Below are 20,017 nucleotides of genomic sequence, written 5' to 3'. Positions count from 1 at the left end.
ACGTCAAAAATATATGGTCTCACATACGAGCTATCATCTCTCAACGCGTGAGAGGATGTATATAAATAAGATTTTATAAATCGATTTTATGAGATTGAGTTAAACTTAAATTCATTTTTCAATAATTAAAATAATAAAATATTGTGTTTCTTAGTTAGTTCACAAAAGAAACTAAATTCTTTCCATTTTTTATCTATTTTTATATGTTTTTTTTTAGAACAAGTCTAATAATTTTTTATAATTATAATAAAATATTTTTACAGTATACTATTGTATTTTTGGAGAATAATTGGATGTGAAAATCAATACTAAAATGTGTTGACGATAATTAATAATCGTTATAATATTAAACTGTGTAGAGAGAGAGGGGGAGGGGAGGGAGAAGATGATCGATGAATAGATGATAACAGATGTTTATTTATTGAAAGGGGTGAATGAGCGAATTAAGTTTAACAAATTATGGTGCAGAAGCAGCGGTGTCTGGCACCTTCACATTTCCCACCAGTAAAACCTTCGGTCAGACACACATTTGCACAATTCCGGTCATTGAAGCATAAACCCTTGAAAGAGTGGCTTGGTGACTCGCATAGTCTCGCCTCACTTTTCATCACGCCCATATCTATACCAAACAAATATCTTAGTCAAACACACAACTTATAACAAAAAACACAACACAAATTCACGTATCTTATATTACCAGAAGCAAAGATTACGAGGAGAACCAATGCAAACCCAAGTGTTGTTTTACTCCCCATATCGATCAGACTCAATTGTTCAAAGCTATAACTACTTGATAAAGAAGAAATTGGGTTCTTTCTCCTTTGCCTTCTTTTCTTTATATAGTGCTACTTGGACTGAGATATCAGATTTACTCAACAGCAAAGATGCCACGTGTTTGTGCCAAGAGACATGCAACTCACACACTTCTCATGCTGCTGTAAACCTTTCCCTTCTTAATTCTTTAATATACTTACTCTCTATTTTGTTTTTAATGGGAAAATATTTATTATATAAACTTCAAATATTTATACACATAAGGACAAAAGACAGCAAGGAAAAATAAATGTTTAATAAATTTATATAATAAATGGAGGTGGACCTTTATTCATTTTTGTTTTTGAGTAAATATTTTATTTTTTTACGAATTTTATCCAAAAAAAATCCCCCAAAACCAAAATTTATATATGAAATAAAAAAGTTATTCCTTTACTTAGTTAAACTTATATGAAATCAAACTTATTAGGAAACAATGACAATTTGACAGCCAACAAAATTATATAATTAGTTAATATTTACTACTTTACTTTTTTTTATAATTATGAAAATTTTCATTTTTAGTAATTATATTATTTTTAGAAACAGATTGTCTTGTTAATTAGAGGTTAAAATGTCATTTTAAAAAAAAAAAACATATTAGCCTGGTTTATGAAGTAGTGGACCCCACTTACGCGGTTGCATGCAATTGTAAAGCATGTGCTACTGAGTTGTTACATTAAACACATTATGTGTGACTGTATGTATTCTGTTTAAAGTTTATAGCCCTCTAAGAAAGTTGTTTATATAAAGAATTTTTTTTCAACAAGAGATCCTTAAATTATTTTAAATAATAATGCTTATTTGGAATTCATTACCTCCTTGTTTTGATCCATTAGTATTACATTATCATTAAACAAAAATCAATTTTAAAAACTTTATAGTGACTAAATTAGAGACTAAATAAATTACTATTCTTTATATTAATTTTTATTATTGATAAATAGTTTCTAAATTAGTATCTAATTAGCTATCAAGTTTTTTTTTACTAAATTTAGATTCTAAAAAATTAGTAAGTAAAACATTGATAGTTAATTAGATACTAATTTAAAAATTATTTAATAATATAAACTAATTTAGAAACCAATAATTTAGCATTTTATTAAAATTTTCAATCTCACTCTATGGTGAATATCAATTTTCTCATTTATTCTTTTTGTTGTTCTTCTTACTTTATTGTGTTTATCTTTCTCACAAGTTTATTTTATATTTATTTTATATAAAAAAAGAAGAGAAAGGAAAACTTCTTAATAAAAGGGTAATAGATAATTAATGTTTTTCTCATTTGTAAAATACATTTGAAAAGACTATCTTCAACTTTTTAGATTAAACTTCATAGTCTTCCATAATATATTCAATTAATTAATTACTAAAATTTATTAGTCATAGTATTCTATTAATTAAGGAAGATATCCAATATACATTAACACTACAAGAAAATCATTAAATAGAAACCAATTTTAGAGAAAAAAAATGACTAATTGTTATAGTGACTAAATTAAAGACTATTTTAGAGACTAAAAAAATTATTGGTTTATAAATTAGTCTCTATTATTGATAAATATATAGTTTATAAATTAGTATCTAATTAGCTACTAAAATTTTTGCTACCAAATTTAGAATTTAAGTAATTGATACCTGGGTAGCAAATTAGATATTAATTTAGAAACTATTTATCAATAATAGAAACTAATTTAGAAACCAATAATTTTGTTAGTCTCTAATATGGTCTCTAATTTAATCACAATAGTAACTAAATATTTTTGTCTCTAAAATTAGTTTCTATTTAATGATTTTCTTGTAGTGTGAAATATTATTTTGTTAAATTAGTTATAAAATTCGTATTTTAAATAGTTAAAAAATCATAACATAAAAAAACAATTTAATACATGCACTATTATAAAATCTTCAAATAGAAACCAATTTTAGGGACAAAAAATGATTAATTAATTGTTATAGTGATTAGGTTATATACTATTTTAGAGAATACAAAAATTATTAATATCAAATTGATTTATATTATTGATAAATAATTTCGAAATTGATATCTAATTAGTTAACATAATTTTAGTTATTAACTATCTAGATTATAAAATTGATAGCTAATTAAATACTAATTTAGAAACTATTAATTAATAATTTTTTAATCTATAAAATAATATCTAATTTATTCAATATAATAAGTAATTATTTTTTTTAAATTAATTTTTATTTAATTATTTTCTTTTAACGATGAGTTTTATAATATTGGTTAGAGGGAGAAGATCATCATTATATTTTCTATAAAAATTTTGTATAAGGTTCAGTTTATTAACTTGATTCTTTCGCTGATAAAATTAGAAAACAAAAAGGAACTATTGAATTAAAAATATCAACACTGCCATTTAAAACTCGTACTATTTTTCGTTTGAAATTACTTGAAAGTTTTCTGCGTTCGTTTTCCAGTGTCATGCATTCAAAATATGTTTTAGCGTTCACTGTCACGGAGAAAGAAAGGCAGAATTAACAGTCCATTAACTAATCCTTATCCTAACACCATTTTAAATCGATTAATCTTGCTAATGGAGAAATATATAAGATGGTATCATATATATATTTATTACTGGTAGAAGATGTTATTAGATATGACACTTGGTATGGTGTGAGCCCTGTATAGTAATGGATGAATCTCAACAATTTTTGGTGCAGAAGCAGATGTGACTGAGGCCTCCGCAGTCGCCGTCGTCAAAACCATCGCCCTTGCAGTAATTTGCACAGATGTCGTTGCTGTAGCATGCACCAGTGTACTTCCGGCTTTTAGTCCGGCAAATTTTCCCCTCTGCTCCCTTCACCGCCACCTCTGCTTCATTCATTCATTCTTCAATTAAGAAAAACAATTCTATTGTATCAAATTAATAATGAACACGCAAAATAGGTTAATCTTAATTACCAGCAGCTAAGACAAGGAAGAGCACGAACAAAAACCCCAATGTTTTCCTCTCCATTAGATGAGAATCTATATATAAACAGATAGAAATATGGTATTGAATGGTTGAAGCTCTGGCTATGGCAGGAATGGAGGAAAATGTTGTGTTTTGGAAGTTCTTATATAGAGATTGCACTTGGAATCAGAGTTTCACGTAGCCTTACAAAACGACACTTTTTCACACACAAAAGAATGCCACGTCAATGAATAGACATGTGTCCTAGTCTTTTCAAATTTATAAATGATGTTTAAATATAAATATATATATATATATATATAATAAAGGATAAATTAGAATTAATTATAAATTATAGGTTGCCCACGTATCATCACTTTTTCAATTCAGATTTATTGTCTATTTAAATTTTCTGAAAGAAAAATATTAATTTGAAAAATGCATATGGAAACACATCCGTTTAGAATTGTGATTTTATCAAAATTGTTTAATTTTAATAAAAATGTATTCTTCAAAATTGATGTTGGATTGTGAATATATTATTGCAAAAATTATTAAATAAAAAATATTTTTATGTATTAAAATAATTAATTACTATATTAATATTATTTAATAAACTAAAAAATTATTAGTATTTAAAAGTAGTTTATCTAATTATTTAATTATAAATTTTTTAGATATAACTAATTTAAAATTTAAAATATTAATAACTAAAATCTTAATAATTAATTTAAATATCAAGATTAGTTTTATTAATTTTTTAAAGATTAATTTAAATGTAAAATATTAATAACTAAAATTTTAGTAGTTAATATAGAAATCAATAATTTTGTAATCTTTAAATTAGTCATTATAGTAATTAATTATTTTTTATTTCTAAATTTAGTTTGTATTTAATTATTTTGTAGTGTATCGACACTATCACTGTTAAAAAATCATGAAAGAGAAATCAATTTTTATAAACAAAAATAATTAGTTTCAATAGTAACTAAATTAGAGACTATTTTAGAAACTAAACATTTAGTTTCTAAATTAGTTTATATTATTGTTAAATAGTTTTTAAATTGGTATCTAATTAGCAACCAAAATTTTTGCTACCAAATTTATAAACTAAATAATTGGTAGTTAAAACCTTGGTTGCTAATTAGATAACAATTTAGAAACTATTTCATAATAATAGAAATTAATTTAGAAACTATTTCACAATAATAGAAATTAATTTAGAAACAAATTTTTTTTTAATTTCTAAAATGGTGTCTAATTTAATTACTATTGCAACAAATTATTTTGATATCTAAAAATTGGTTTCTATTTCATGATTTTCTTGTTGTGTATTTGATTGTATCATATTAATTTTTATTTTATTTCAATGTTTTTATTTATATTTTATTTTATTATTGAGAGAAATATATATATATATATATATATATATTTAAAATAGACAAAATAAATTCTGTTTTTATGATTTAGAATTTTCTTGTAGACTCTGAGTCAATGAAAATTTAATAAAAGAAAAAAACGACCTCATATTCTGTGCTATTTTAACGTTTGCTTCTTGTTTATTGGTCAAGGAAACGTACACATGTTAATTGCTATATTAAGTGGGTCTAATGTGATTTTACTTTTAAGAGGAAAGTCCATTTGTATACTTCTTTTCAGCAGGAATAGAACAGGTATCTAACCGTTGTATTTGCATAAGTATGTAAATATTTGTATACATCTTTATAATTATTTTTTAAAATTAATTCTTTAATTTTTTTATTAAATATCAATTAATTTAAAAATACAAAATAATTAATTATTATATTTATTAACTTAAATACTATTTTATAAACTAACAAATTATTAATTATCTAAATCTTAATGATATTTATTCAATAAATACTAGTTGTTCTAACAAGATGTTTGAAGTAAGAAACTCTTGTTATTTTTCTTTTCACGACTTTTCGGTCTCTGGATAACAATTTGGACTTATGATTATATGGACTTGGGCTCACTTTCAACTATTAGACGTGGAGGTTGTTGGATTTGGGTTTATTCTTAGTTGTTAGATTTGGACTCACGGTCTCTGGATAACAATTTGGACTTATGATTATATGGACTTGGGCTCACTTTCAGCTACTAGACGTGGAGGTTGTTGGATTTGGGTTTATTCTTGGTTGTTAAATTTGGACTCACTCTCGGTTGGATGTACCTGCAAGGTACTCTGATGAGAAAGTCAGAATCAATTTGTTTAATTAATCTAAAAAACATTATACATTCATGTTAAACATATTATCTATTTAAAGTGTTCATTACATAGTAATGTTTAACCTAAAAGTTTTTATTTAAATAAAAAATGTTTATTATTGAATTTTATTAACTTAATTGGGTTTTAACTTTTTACACCCTTACGGGTGCACTATTCACGCTGAGAGATGTGAGAGTGCACCCACGTTTGTTTCTAGTAATTGGTAAGGGGGGAGGAGCTTTTTGGTGCTTCTCATTTATAAAGAGAAAGTGGAAAGAAAAGAAAGCCATATATGCTTTTGAATATTTACATTTTTACCCTTAATAAGAATAAAAAATACATTTAAATATTTAAATTCTAAAATTATAAATAATAGAATTCAATCATATATTATAATAATCTAGATTTTGATTTATTAATGAAAATACAAAATCTATTTAAATATTTAAATTCTAAAAATATAAATAATAGAATTCCATTTTAATAGAAAATTTTATTTAAAGTAAACTGTAAATATCCAAAAAAATATTAATATATTTATAATAAAAAAATATTAAATATATTTTTAATAAAAAATACTTATATACCTTAAAATGTAAATATATTTATAATAAAAAAAAGTATTACTAATATTAACAATATAAATATTAAAATAATAAATTGAAAATTTATGATATATTTTTAATTAAATATTATTTATTTAATGTATTAGTTATAATTTTAATTCAATACTAGTATAAATAAATAACTACACTGATCATTACAAATTACAAATCAATTAATAAGAGAAAGAATTTTTTAATGATAATTAATATATTGCAAATTTTAAACAAACGATGTGAGATATTAACTTTTTTAATAAGTTTCCTACCAATAAAATATTTTTAATAAACCTATAGTTTATAGTTTTTTTACGGTTACTTATCTTTATCCAATTATATTATTTAGATAACTGATACATATGTGTAAATATATCAGAATATTTTATAACGGTTATGACCATATACAATGTAAAAACGGTCTACTCTCTAATTAAAAAGATATTCTCATTTCTGTCATTTCAAAAGAAATTTTCAGATATATTTATATTTTTTTAAGTATCAATGTTTTACGCATTAGAGATAAAATAAAGCATAATTTCTCAAACCACAAAAATCTGACTAGCTTGAAGGTCTTGGTTCGTCTATACTATTTCCCTAATTACAAAACATATATTTTTTTCTTCATTTTAAGCTATTTTAAATATTATTTCATTGATTATTGAGACCAAATTACCCTTATTAATTTTAAAATTTTAATTTTAGTATCAGTATTTCCTCTTTAAGTGAGAAATTTGATGCTATTACTTATTCAATAATATAGCGGAGAATATGTCTGTTGTGTCTAAACTTCAGAAGACACGATTTTGAAACCCCATAGCTGTTCCATCTGAACTTAAAGTGAAGATTCATTTTCTTTTGTACAAACTACTCTATTTTGAAGTCTAAGTATTCGATCATGTCTGCATGTACAACACAATTCAGAAGCTTATCAATGGAGGGCAGCAAAACCCACCATTTCTCACTTCATCCATGGAGAAAAAGGCACCAGCAATGCAAAACTTATTTCCATTACATATATAAACCACAGATAAAACTGATTACACCATCAGCAGAACAAGAAGATGGAGCCATAACTAGATCACAACATCATACTTGCTCGCCACACTGCGTTAATGAAAGACACATGCAGGCCATATAGATATATATGATGGCCATAAATATAACTACTTAGCCACTAATTAAGCACCCCAACCCCATTCTACATAGGCATAGTACTAGTAGTGGTGGTGCTATATTTATTTATGATCACATAATATGATATATGAAAAGGGTTTTGTTGTTAACTTCAACAGTTCAGTACGCAAAAGCAGCGGCGAGTGAGGCCTTGGCACTTGCCTCCGATGTAGCCTACATTCCTGCATGAACGTGCACAGGTGAAATCAGCTATGCATCTTCCCCACCCCTCCTTCTTTGTGAAGCAAGTTTTCGCTTCTGCTTTCTTCACCGCCACATCTGATTTCACATTGATCACTCAAATGGTTAATCAAGAGTTCGTCACACACATGTATATATTGCAAGGAACTATATATGCATCTTACCAGAAGCTAAAACAAGGAGGAACAAGAACAAGAAGCTGAGTGTTTTCCTCTCCATGAGTGATGAATTGTTGAGGTGGAAGTGAAGAAAGTGTGGGTGTTGAGATGTTGTTATATAGAGTGAATGTGGGAGAGAATGGGTAAGAGGTGGAAGATAAGTGTGACATGCAAAGGAACTACGTGTGCGTAGAGAAGGGTTGTAAGCTGCCACGATAAGGTTTGTGGAAACGCAGGTCCAATGGGAGAACAACAGAATGACCACACACATCGGTGCCATTGTAAGGTGTGCTTCTTGATACCTTCAACAGATTTATTGTGCCTCTGTGTAGGTTTACTTTTCAGATTGTACATTGAAATTTTCAAGGAAATTAATGGTTGAGTGGAAAATCGAGGTATGCATGCAAATCTTTTTTGGAGCTTTGTTCTACACTGTGTGTGATGTTCATGTAACAAAGAAATCCATGGTAGATGTCTACTTTAGGAAAATTCGTTCCATCATCAATAAGTTGGGGAACCAAAAATATTCAAAATAAGATCATTTTTTGTCCTTACTTAAGATTTTCTTCTAAATAAAATACGCTTGCATAAAATAACAATTTGTTTATTAGGTTGAATTTGGTATCAATAATAAGAAGATTTTGTAGGTTTCACAATTTTTATTTGATAGTTTTCTCATAATTTATAATTTTGATCAATAAATTCTAACAAATTTAAAAGTGTGTTAGAAAAAATAAGTTAAAACAAATGGTACATTTTCCACTACACTATATGTGTGTTTGGGTTAGAGTTCAGTTGAATTCTAACCCATTTTTTTTAATCCGTCTTTTTTACTTGGTATCCATAAAACACTAAATATTTTGGGAGAAATTGCAAAAGCCTCTTTTAAATTATTATTTTTCTAACATTTATCAATTTTTACGTTATGCACGTGTTATCCCTTTTATGGTTAAAATAAGGAACGATAATACATCATTGATGTATTGTTTATGGAATGAAACTACTAAAAATGTATCTTTCTATATAAATTTCTCATTATAATGTTTTGTGTTTAGTTTGAGGTGGGATCTGTGGGGAGGAGAGGGAGTGAATATGTGTGAGAATGTGTGAGTTGTTTGGATTAAGAGATGATAGAGTGAATTTGTGAAAATGATTTATTGAATTTTGTGAGTGATAGAATAGTTAGAAGGGAATTTATAAATTATTTTAAAGGTGTAAAATGTAAGTTTATAAATTTACTCTTGTTATTAATTTTTTTAATAATGAGTTACGGTATATTTTTCTTTTTTTAGGTTTGAGTTAATTTTTTTTTCTAATATATAATATTCATAATTATTCTTATTTTGTAATAAAAAATAATTTTGTATTAAATTCAAATAAATTTATTAAATATATTAAAATTTATGAAAATAGGGTTTATTATTATCTATATATATGTTTTGTTGATATTATAATTTTATTTTATTATTTATAATTATATGTTGTTATTAATAGTATAATTAAGTAATTTTGAAATTATTAAACAAATATAACTAATATTTAAATTTTTATATTGTATATATATATATATAGTTATATTAATAATTATAATAGTTATATTTATGAAATGATCTATATCATTTCATGCAATGTTTCAAAATTATATTTTAAGGGTATTAACGTAAAATACTCGTATCATATGTGGACATCACTTTCTAATCTTTGTACATGTGAGAGTAAAGAAAAATTCATGTAACCTTCTTCCCTATCCTCACCTCCAAACGTGCTAATCCAAACAAAGGATTCTTCCACTCGTCCATCTTCACTCCCACTTCATCGACAGATCATCCATTAGTGTATACATTTTTTATTTTTTATTTTATTTTAATTATAGTTTAAAATAGAAAAGTAAAAATAAAGTATCAAGTATATTAGTGCAACACATTAAAAAAAACTTGTATTTTTCAATAATAAAAATATATTATAAACTATCCACTATTTTTTATATAACCATTATTAGTAATTGTATATTTTTTAAAAATAAAAAATATAGAACCACAAAAAAAATCATTAGTTAATCCGCGGCTTCAAGGTTAACAGGCTAACAATTAAGTAATATTTTATAGGTTTAATTACCTTTTTCGTCCCTATATTTATAGTCAATTTGGTACAATGGTTTTTGAAAAATTCAATTTGGTCCCTAAGTTTTTAAAAATGTATTCAAAATGGTCCTTTCTGTTAAATATCACCAAACGGCGTTAAGTGGTGCTTATGTGGCAGACACGTGTAAGTTACGTGGATGGTGCTTACATTACTTTAGTGAATACTGAATTAGGGTTTAGGTTATTCAAATTGGGGATTTTGAATTTCTGATTTAGGATTTCTAATACGAGGATTGCTCCCCTAGTTGGATTTTGTGGTGCGCTTCCCTGCTTCGATTCCATTCGAATGTGTGCTCCCCTCATTCGATTTTGTGGTGCGATCGTGAGTTACAATGGTGAGTTGCGTTCCCATGGTCGATTTGGAGAAGCGATTATGTGGTGCGGTCCAAAGGTGGTGAAGGGGCAGCGATTGTGATCCAGACCGTGGTGTCGTTTTGTGGTTGCTCCTTTATAAGGTTAGTAATTTTTGACTTAGTTTCAGAGTGGTTCTGTTTTTTATTACTTTTAGAGAACATATACAGAGTTGTTTATGATGTAGGGGATCACAGAATCGAATGAGGGGAGCACACCTCCAAATGGAATCGAAGCAGGGAAGCGCACCATAGAATCCAACCAGGGGAGCAATCCTCGTATCAGAAATCCTAAATCAGAAATTCGAAATCCCCAATTTGAATAACCTAAACCCTAATTTAGTATTCACCAAAGTAATGTAAGCACAATCCACGTAACTTACACGTGTCTGCCACATAAGCACCACTTAACGTCGTTTGGTGATATTTAACAGAAAAGACCATTTTGAATACATTTTAAAAAACTTAGGAACCAAATTGAATTTTTTAAAAACCACGGTACCAAATTGACTATTAGCTATAAATATAGAGACGAAATAGGTAATTAAACCTATTTTATATTATGATTAATTTTATCGAACTAATAAAACAAGAAGTCGTGATACGTTAATAACATTTATACCACCATTCTACAACTATTTTTACTAATTTTTTATTTAAAAATTTAATTCATATCTTAATTTGATATATTTTTTAAGAAATAATTGTCAAACTATGTTCATTAAACACGAGGTTAATAAAAAAATCACACATAGTTAACATGTTTAGGAATAGTCTAAGAAGTATAAGTAAATAAAAAGAAACAAACAAACGAAAATCTATTATTCTGCACCATACAACAACAACTAAAAGAGTATATATTGTAATTCATGTAAAGTTATATTAATGCTAAAAATTATTTACTGAATGGGCACATAAAGGAGTTTAGTTATATTAATACTAAAGGAGTGTAATTCTCTATTTTTTTTACTGGTAAGAGATGGGGAAAAAATTACAAATGAAAGATGTGGTAATGAATTAGTAGGAGATGGAAAAAAAAAACGTGAAATATATAATAAATAATGTGATAGAGAGAAAAATGGAGTAAAAGAAACATTTATAAATTATAAGGGTCTTAATTTAGACGTGTTTTGTATTTAATTTGTCATATTTTAGGTATAAAAATAATAAGGTATATAAAAAATAGTTAACAAAGCTAAAATGTTAAATAATAAAAGATAATCAATAGAAGATATTTTTGTATTAATATAAAATAGGCAATAAATACTTCTGAAAACATAAAAATATAATAAATTGGGTTTATCCCAAGATACTTAAACCAAACAATCAAATCAGGCAGATAAAATACAATTAGTTTGAAGTTGATTCTATCATGCAAACCTTTTAGAAAAATAAAGGGGTACAAAAAGAAAACCCTATCCAATTTGACACGTGTCCCGTGCCTTATTTGTATGGGCCAAATTTAAGACTTCAAAACACAGACTGCGAAATTTACGAGCCCAAGCTATGCTGCTCTTCCACTCTTTTCGAAATTTTTCGTCTATCCAAATTCTCTCATATAAATTAACTAGTTAAATACTTGGTCCCCTACGATTATTAGTTTATAATTTTTAATATTATTTATAATAATTTTTAATACAATTTTCCTACTTGATGAACGCAATTTTTTTAATAAAATTACCCTAAAATTTTTGCTTCACATATAAGATATATAATTACTAATTTTTTCCTACAATCATTCTATTTATTTAACTTTTAATTTTTCATATTTCTTACATCTCATTAGTAAATTTTAATTTATTTTTTTAATACGTAAAAAAGTATGCTATAATATATATAATAAAAAAATCAAACTACGTATATAGAAGACAAAGAGAAGCACTTTATTTCCGTTATGACATAGCTGGTGGAGAATTACAAGGCCTGAAATTACATGACTGAGAAAAAGGTAGATAGAAAAAAAGAAATAAGTTGAAATTAGTGAACTAAAGTTGCACCATCTTCTCACTTTGTTTGTTTCTTTGGAGTCTCTGAATGTTGAGTGCTAACTCTGCATCTCTTTATTAATCATAAAAACACACATAACATCTTTGGAAACCATGCCACTTTACTTTTACACTTTCCCTTATCATACAAACCCTTTTTTTTTGTCACTTTCACTTCTCAACACCCAAATCGACAACTCCTAACGTTAAGACATTGCAACATTTCACATTTCGTTTTCAACTTCAAATATTCTCCTTTCCTTCATTTTTATCTTTTCATCGGAATTGGATTCCCTCGGATCCTCGTCTTCTTTAATCTTTTACTTTTTCGGAAAAACAATTTTTTTATTGTTGCCACTTTCAACGATTATAAAAGATTATGCAAGTAGACGAAGGTTTAGAAGGAAATGATTGCCCAAGGATTCCAAAACATTTTATATTTTTAAAATCAGGAAAAAATGATGGACATTTTATATGATGTCAAGTCATTCTTACATTTTCTTAAATGATGATAATAATATATGAAATTTGTAGTCCGAATTCAGTTTTCAAAAAAACCGATCTCTCAATATTAACAATAAAGAAATCTATTACAGTAAACAATGTTATTAATTTTTGAGTTGTTGTGATTTATGTTTAAACTATTTGAAGTGAGTTATCCTTAAAAGAAGAAAGAGAGAATGAACAGTGAATCTACTTAGAGAAGAAAGATTAATGGTGATCTGACAGGCATGATGAAGGAGGAAAAAGTAGGAAGATGTTTGAAGCATTTGCCTAACTAAAGAAACAAAAACATTTCTATAACTTTGGTGCCTGGCTGGTCTGTGAATCATGCTCCTCCTGCACTTCATGCCTTAAAAGGATCAAAAGTTTGTTTGAAAAAAGAAGCCAAACAGTGTCTAAAGAATTTTTAAACGGATCAAAAGCTAGCTAGTTTAGAGTAATCAGTGGTCTTTATGATGAAATTCGGTGCACAAAAGTTAAAGCACCCACCATACTCACATTCAATATCTTTCGCCCCTTTCAATCTCTTCATATTTCTCAATTTACACATGCCACTTCTTCATGCCAAATTCAACTTTTTTTTTTCTTTTCTTCCCTAAATACATTAAGATTTATTAATGGATACATTGAAAATTAAGATATTTTATAATAATATATATACTTATTGGTCTCAATCCGAACTGATTTACAAGTTTGAATTACTTAAAATTTATTTCTAAATATAATATAATAATCTTTTGAATTTATAGTGTTTGTTAGCTTTGTCAGATCATCCGTTATCGAACCGATATCGGACCACTCATAATATTTAGTCTTACACACAAGTTGACAGTCTCAACGTGAGAAAAAGTATGTTGAAAATCCTATATCAACTACATATTAAGACATTTCATATTATATATAGAGATGTAAATCTCATCTTATAAATCGGTTTATCGAGATAAGTTAGACTCAAAATACACTTCTTAACACTTATATCCAATTCACTCAAATAAATAAAAAGATTAAAATGACAAAGAGTGAAAAAGTAAAAATAAAAGTTACGGATTTTTTTAATTGGAAGAATATAGTTTATCTTCCTTAAAATTTCCTTTTAAATCTTTTTAATGGATAATTTAATTGCAGAAAGATTAAATAAAAGAGGTGAACGTTATTTGTGGTTGGTTAGATGTTGTAAGTAGTTGTGGTAGCCAAGAGTCGGGCTGGTGCCAGCAAAAATAGTTGTCATAACACATGCCAATCATAACACTTTCTAACATATTTATCAATCTTAGAACAATAAAATAGACTCTCTCTTTACCCTAAAATTATTTTTTAAATTATCTGTTGTTTCATTATAATATCATAGATGCTGATAAAAAAAATAAAAAATTATAATATCATAGAAATATTTGTTAACCCACCAAAAAGATTTTTTTTCAATGTCATACATTTTTACACTTTTTCAGAATAAATTCCTATTTTTATTCTTAAAATGGTGTGTATTGAATCCTTATTATTCTTTAATTTTTTTTAAAGTTTACTTTAGTTTCTGAACTTAAAAAAGGTTATTCACTGAAATTCTCATAAAATGGTAACGGAAAAACTATTAAAATGAATATATGTTTTTAAAGTTAAAGTAGAGTGATTAACTTGTTCTCGTGATCAATTTTTTTTTCTAAATATTTGTAGATTTTTTGGTTTCTTTATTATGCACATCTCTAATGACCCTCCTCTTAAATGCATGTTGGTGTCGGATACTCATATGATATTTGTAGGACACATATCCGTAAAATGTTAAATTCAAAAAACATTTGTTAAATTTCTGACAATTATAGTACGGTCCTAACACAATTTTAAAAATAAAAAATACATTAATTTTTTAAAAACTCAAATTTATTATATAAATTATTATTATAATTATAAAAATAAGAAACAAATTATTTTGAATTAATCATGAAAAAAATATTTCTGCTAAAAAAAATTCATAACATATTTATGCACATCATCTTTATTGTTAATTTATATAATTCATAATTATATAATATAGATATATTTTTGTGTCCTATATTTTAGAAATTATACATATATATTTTTTGTGTTATAAACATAGCTAATGACAAATATTTGAGAATATATAATATTAAATTTAAACATTTACCTCCAATAACTAGAAATATAATTATGAATTAACTAATTTTTAATTTTACAGAATTGAAGTTAGAATTAAATTTTCAATTTCGATATGTGCATAAAAAATGGAAACGTTCAGATATAATTTTAAACAAATTTATTCTGACAGTTCTCAGATATAAACATGTTTTTAAAACTGAATTTGTTTCAGAAACTAAGTTTAGAACACCCAAAGGAAAATCCAAATATGGTGTAAGTTGGTGTAGAAAGTGTGTCCCTCATTCAAAAAGCTGATCCAAGACTTAACCACAATGGAAAAAAACAACGTGACACAGTATTACAGAAGTCCACAGCCATTATAGACATTCACATCATCACTTTTTTTTCCCTGATGGGAACACAGATCATGACAGCTCTCAAACACTTCATGCTTTAGGTACAGACAGAGCGACACAGATAGAGGTCCCACCAAAAATTACATGATATTCATAACATACAAACAGTGCAACAACTCCTCCATATTATGAATAAGAACAACTCAAAAGATACCCCAAATTCAGAAAGGGAACTTCGTATTTATCTTCACTGATAACAGCAACAGTAAATAATCATACCAAGAAAAACACTGAAAGGGGTGTATATAAATTATATAATATGGTTGGACACATAATAGTAATAATAATCATTGAAACAAAAAAACAAAAACAAAAACTTTATATTCATATATGAACAGCAGGAAAGTTAAAATTAATCTTTGAAGCTCTGGTGTCTTGGTAAAAGTTGATGCAGGAATGTAAGCAAGCAACCAATTCAGGTACTGTTTCTTCCCTTTCCCACTTGCACATAAGCATTATGAGAACTTTAATCTGAGGGGGAAGGCTTGGTCTTCAAGCGGTACAAGAGCTTCTTCTTCTTGGAGCTTGTGTTGTCAATTGTGAGAACAACTTTTCCAGGTTCACCAACCTTAAAACTGTTGCAAACCACTGGTTCTTCTGATGAAGCAACCTTTCTAGCCTTCTGGACAATTACTGTATAGCTTCCTTCTGAATCTGGCACAAATTCTGCACCATAGCTTACTTCCCACCCTATTACTCTCAGCTCCCAAGAGAGTAAACACTTCTGCACGTTCCCATCACACATAACACAAAAATAAGTAAATATATAAAACCATTCTGCCAAACATTCTTATCAAGCTTCTATCTATTCATCAATTGCAATAATAAGGTACAGTGTAGGACTTAATTGCTACACGTGGATTTAATTTGCAGATATAAGTCCTATAACTGCTTCTAATAATAAGTGTAAGCTGTAGAACTTAAATATGCAACCCTATACATTGATGGACATTAATGTCAAAATCATAATCATTAATTAGTTATCTACACTTTATAGAGTTTATGGGCTGTTGAACCTTTTTTGTCCTCTTGGACTTTTATTCTCCTCTCCTCTTTCCTTTTTCTCTTTTTTCTCTCATCAAACAGTATTGAAATATCTGACAAATTTAATATTCAACATTACCTTATCTTTTTCACAACCTAGCTTATCAAACATCAAAAGTGGTCCACACATTTTATTTGTTTTCTGAACACGAGTAGAAATTTGGCTCTAAAGAAATATTGAGAAATATATGAAATAAAATTTGACTATTCCAACCTCCCTGCACGTTTTTATGTTTATTCCAACCTCCCTTTTTTTCCCAATAGAGAGTAAACTCTACCGAATTTACTGTACTTAACATATGGTGTATTAATTAATTTGCTCCTAAATTTTTCTGCACATTTTGTGGCATAAAATATGAAGAACAGGGAATCCTATGAAAGATTCCTCATTCCGATGCTGCATTCTTTGGATTCTCAAAAACCTATCAACTCCGAAAAAAATCAATGGGAAACCCACCTCTGTAACTGAAAATTCCACAGTATGCTTTGCTGCTGGCCTCACTGTGATTTCTGTAACAGCATCGGTATTTCCGAACTCCCCATCTTTGCTTAATCCACCGTACTTCACCGGAAGCTGCTCCGGAGCTATGTATCTGCCAAGAGACAAAAATCAAAACCATCACCAACCCAAACCGAAAACAACAAAAATAAAGCAAAATTTGAAACTTTATGTCCTCACCTCAAAAGGGTTTCCGTTGATTTAGAAGGTCCAGCAAAGACAAACTTACTCTTACTCCTCTGAGTAAGAAAAGGGCTTATCATCCTATTCACTGCCAGGTACCACCATGGTACATTAATGAACACCTGAACAAAACGAAGATTTAAAATAACACGTTTGAATTTGATTATAGCATGTGCATTCTATGTGTGGCATCTCAATCTAAAGAGCATCCAAAGGGACTAACAGACAAATAATCAGATACTACACTACATCTCATCCAAAATCTCAATTTGGAATAAGTCCATACATATACATCAATTTATCATTAGAAACAATGAATTGTAAAAGTGTAGGAGAGTACCTGTTTGGCTACAAATTCAGGATAATTGTCTTGAAGCAATTGTAGGGCATTTTTGGTGGCTTGTCTTAGTTCCCACTTGGCAGGTCCAGGAGAGTTCTTGAGATCATTGACCTGAACAATGGTGCAAATGCCACCAGGGTTGAAATCCAACTTCCTTATACTCTTTTCCAGAAACTGAATTCTCCATCTGAGGAACTTCTCCCTCTTCTCCTCATCAGAAAAAGTCTTCCTGTACAACTCCTTGTTCTGGAACTCCCCGTATATGTTGTAACACACCGGGTGGCCCTCCTTGTCAAAGCCATGCATGAACACCACCTTCTCCAACTCATCCCCCAGCTTCTCCTCCATCAGCTCCTCCATCCCAAACTCCTTCCTCCACCGGATCGTGTTCTTCAGCATCGTGAACGCCTCCTTAACTTTAAACTCTCTCGCGCGCAGAAACTTCAAAAGAATCACATCGCTCCTCTCGTCAGCAAGAAGCGGCACTCCCCAAATGGAAACTTCTTCAGGTGGAAGTGGCGGTGAAGCTTCATCTTTGGCTTCCGTTTTCTCTTCAGCTTGAGGCTGAACAGTAGAAGAGACAGCAACAACAGTCTCTTCAATGGCCTCCACAGTTTTTGCTCCATCGTCATCCACAGTAGCATCTTCCTTCGTTTCTCTCACTTCCTCCTTCTTCCCTTCTTCTTTTTCTCCTTGTTCCTCCTCCTTTGTTTCAACTTCTTCATCAGTTTTTTCTGGGGCAGCATCAGCTTCAGCTTCAGTCACAACTTCTTGTTGTTGCTGCGGCTGCTCTTGTTCTTCCTTTTCAGCAGTTAAAGCCGTTGGTGGTGGTGTCTTCTTTTCATCATTGGAGGAAAACTCGTGACTTTTGAGAGCTTCTTGAACGAGCTTCTTGAGTTCTTGGAGTGCCTTGTTTTGGTTTTCCGATAGGTCGGAAAGTTTGGTGCTTTCTTCCTTGAATTCAGAGACTTTCTCATCATTGCTGCTATCATCAGCGTTGTTGGGTTTGGAGAGGTGAGTCTCGAGAGTGACGGTTTCCTCAACAGGCTTCTTCTCCGGCGCCTCAGGCTCAGGTTGCGGCGGTGAATCTCTCTCAACAGGAACACTGGTGGTTGTGGCTGGTGGTGGCGGTGTTTTGTCAGCAGGCTGAGGAACATCAGTTACCACGACTTCCTCCACTTGCACCACAGACTCTTGAGAAGGTGGTGCTTGGTTTGGAACCTCCTCAGCCATACGAGAGATTGAAAATTAAATAGTGATGAAAGTATGAGAAGAAAGAAGAGAGTATTGTGAATGAGGAATGAGGGAGAGAGGGGTTATAAAGAGTGATGGGAGAAGTGGTGAGTCACGAGTGTAGTGGAGAGGGAGTCATGTAAGAAGAGAAGACCGTGTTGTGCCAGCTTGGAAGTAGAAACCTTAACGTAGAATGTGGGACCCATGTGTGGGACCTGTTTTGTTGTATACATTGTAAGATAACGTTGTAACTAGGAATTAGAAAAATCAACGGCGGTTTTGCCGGCTACACCATCTCAATTATCCAACGGATCGTGGCCCTACTTACCAGTTACACACCCCCCACTTTCCAACCCAACTCTTTCAACCCTTTCCCCTTTTATTCTCAACACAACCTAATAATAATAAATAATAATAATAATATAACCGTTAAAATCCCCAATCATTTATTTTTTACTTAATTTTCTATAATCAAAATTAAAAGTAAGTAATTAATTAAAAGTAAGTAATTTACACGTGTTTGACTAATTATACAAGTTTCTAAAGTAAAAACAATACATATACGTGGTTTTATGAAATTATATATATATATATATTTCTGAAGTGAAACCGATTACATCATTTACACATATTTAATGTGGTAGAAATATACATAAATAAAACTTTTTTTTTCCTAATTAGGTTTGCAAAAGATTAAGGAGTGGTAAAGTTATTTTTGTGAAAAATATTTATGAAAATATTAAAATTTTATCTATTTTTTCAAAATTGACCAAGAATAGCATTTTTTTTTCTTTAAAAAGAAAAAGTGAGAGTTAATGGTTTTGTGTAAAAGAGATGGTGTTGTAATTAAGCAAAATAAAAAAGATGAACACAAAAGTGAGTGGTAGTGCTAGGGTGTAACTGTTCACTTGCACTTTGCATGCTTCTTCTTCTGTTGGTGTCCTCTTTTGTTTTCTTCTCATTTCTGAATCTCTAACTGTACCTATCATTCCATCCAGGCCATTAAAGTCTTCTACTTTGGTCCACATTCCTTTACATTTTTTTTTCCAATAACAAACTCATTTATATTTTTCTTTCTTTTATTTTTTATATTTTTTTTCAATTAATCAAAATAAGTCAATGTAAATTTTATG

The 20,017-nt window shown here is 28.8% G+C and overlaps 1 protein-coding gene and 1 long non-coding RNA gene across 2 annotated transcripts; both read right to left on the bottom strand.

Moving 5' to 3' along the window:
• Positions 1–7,795: 7,795 nt before the first annotated feature.
• LOC137812540 (uncharacterized) lies at positions 7,796–8,246 on the bottom strand. The gene is made up of 2 exons (XR_011081264.1): positions 8,105–8,246; positions 7,796–8,018 (listed from the first exon to the last, which is right to left on the bottom strand). It is a non-coding gene; the product is annotated as an uncharacterized lncRNA (long non-coding RNA).
• Positions 8,247–15,811: 7,565 nt separating this feature from the next.
• LOC137812539 (patellin-3-like) lies at positions 15,812–19,036 on the bottom strand. Its single transcript, XM_068614593.1, has 4 exons — positions 17,652–19,036; positions 17,309–17,433; positions 17,087–17,222; positions 15,812–16,309 (listed from the first exon to the last, which is right to left on the bottom strand). Exons 1-4 carry the CDS (start codon positions 18,882–18,884, stop codon positions 16,052–16,054), a joined length of 1,752 nt encoding a protein of 583 aa, XP_068470694.1. The 5' UTR covers positions 18,885–19,036; the 3' UTR covers positions 15,812–16,051.
• Between the last annotated feature and the right edge of the window lie 981 nt (positions 19,037–20,017).

The sequence above is a fragment of the Phaseolus vulgaris genome, chromosome 2 (assembly GCF_000499845.2).
Source record: "Phaseolus vulgaris cultivar G19833 chromosome 2, P. vulgaris v2.0, whole genome shotgun sequence".
Lineage (NCBI taxonomy): Eukaryota > Viridiplantae > Streptophyta > Magnoliopsida > Fabales > Fabaceae > Phaseolus > Phaseolus vulgaris.
This window is presented reverse-complemented; position numbering and strand designations above follow the sequence as displayed.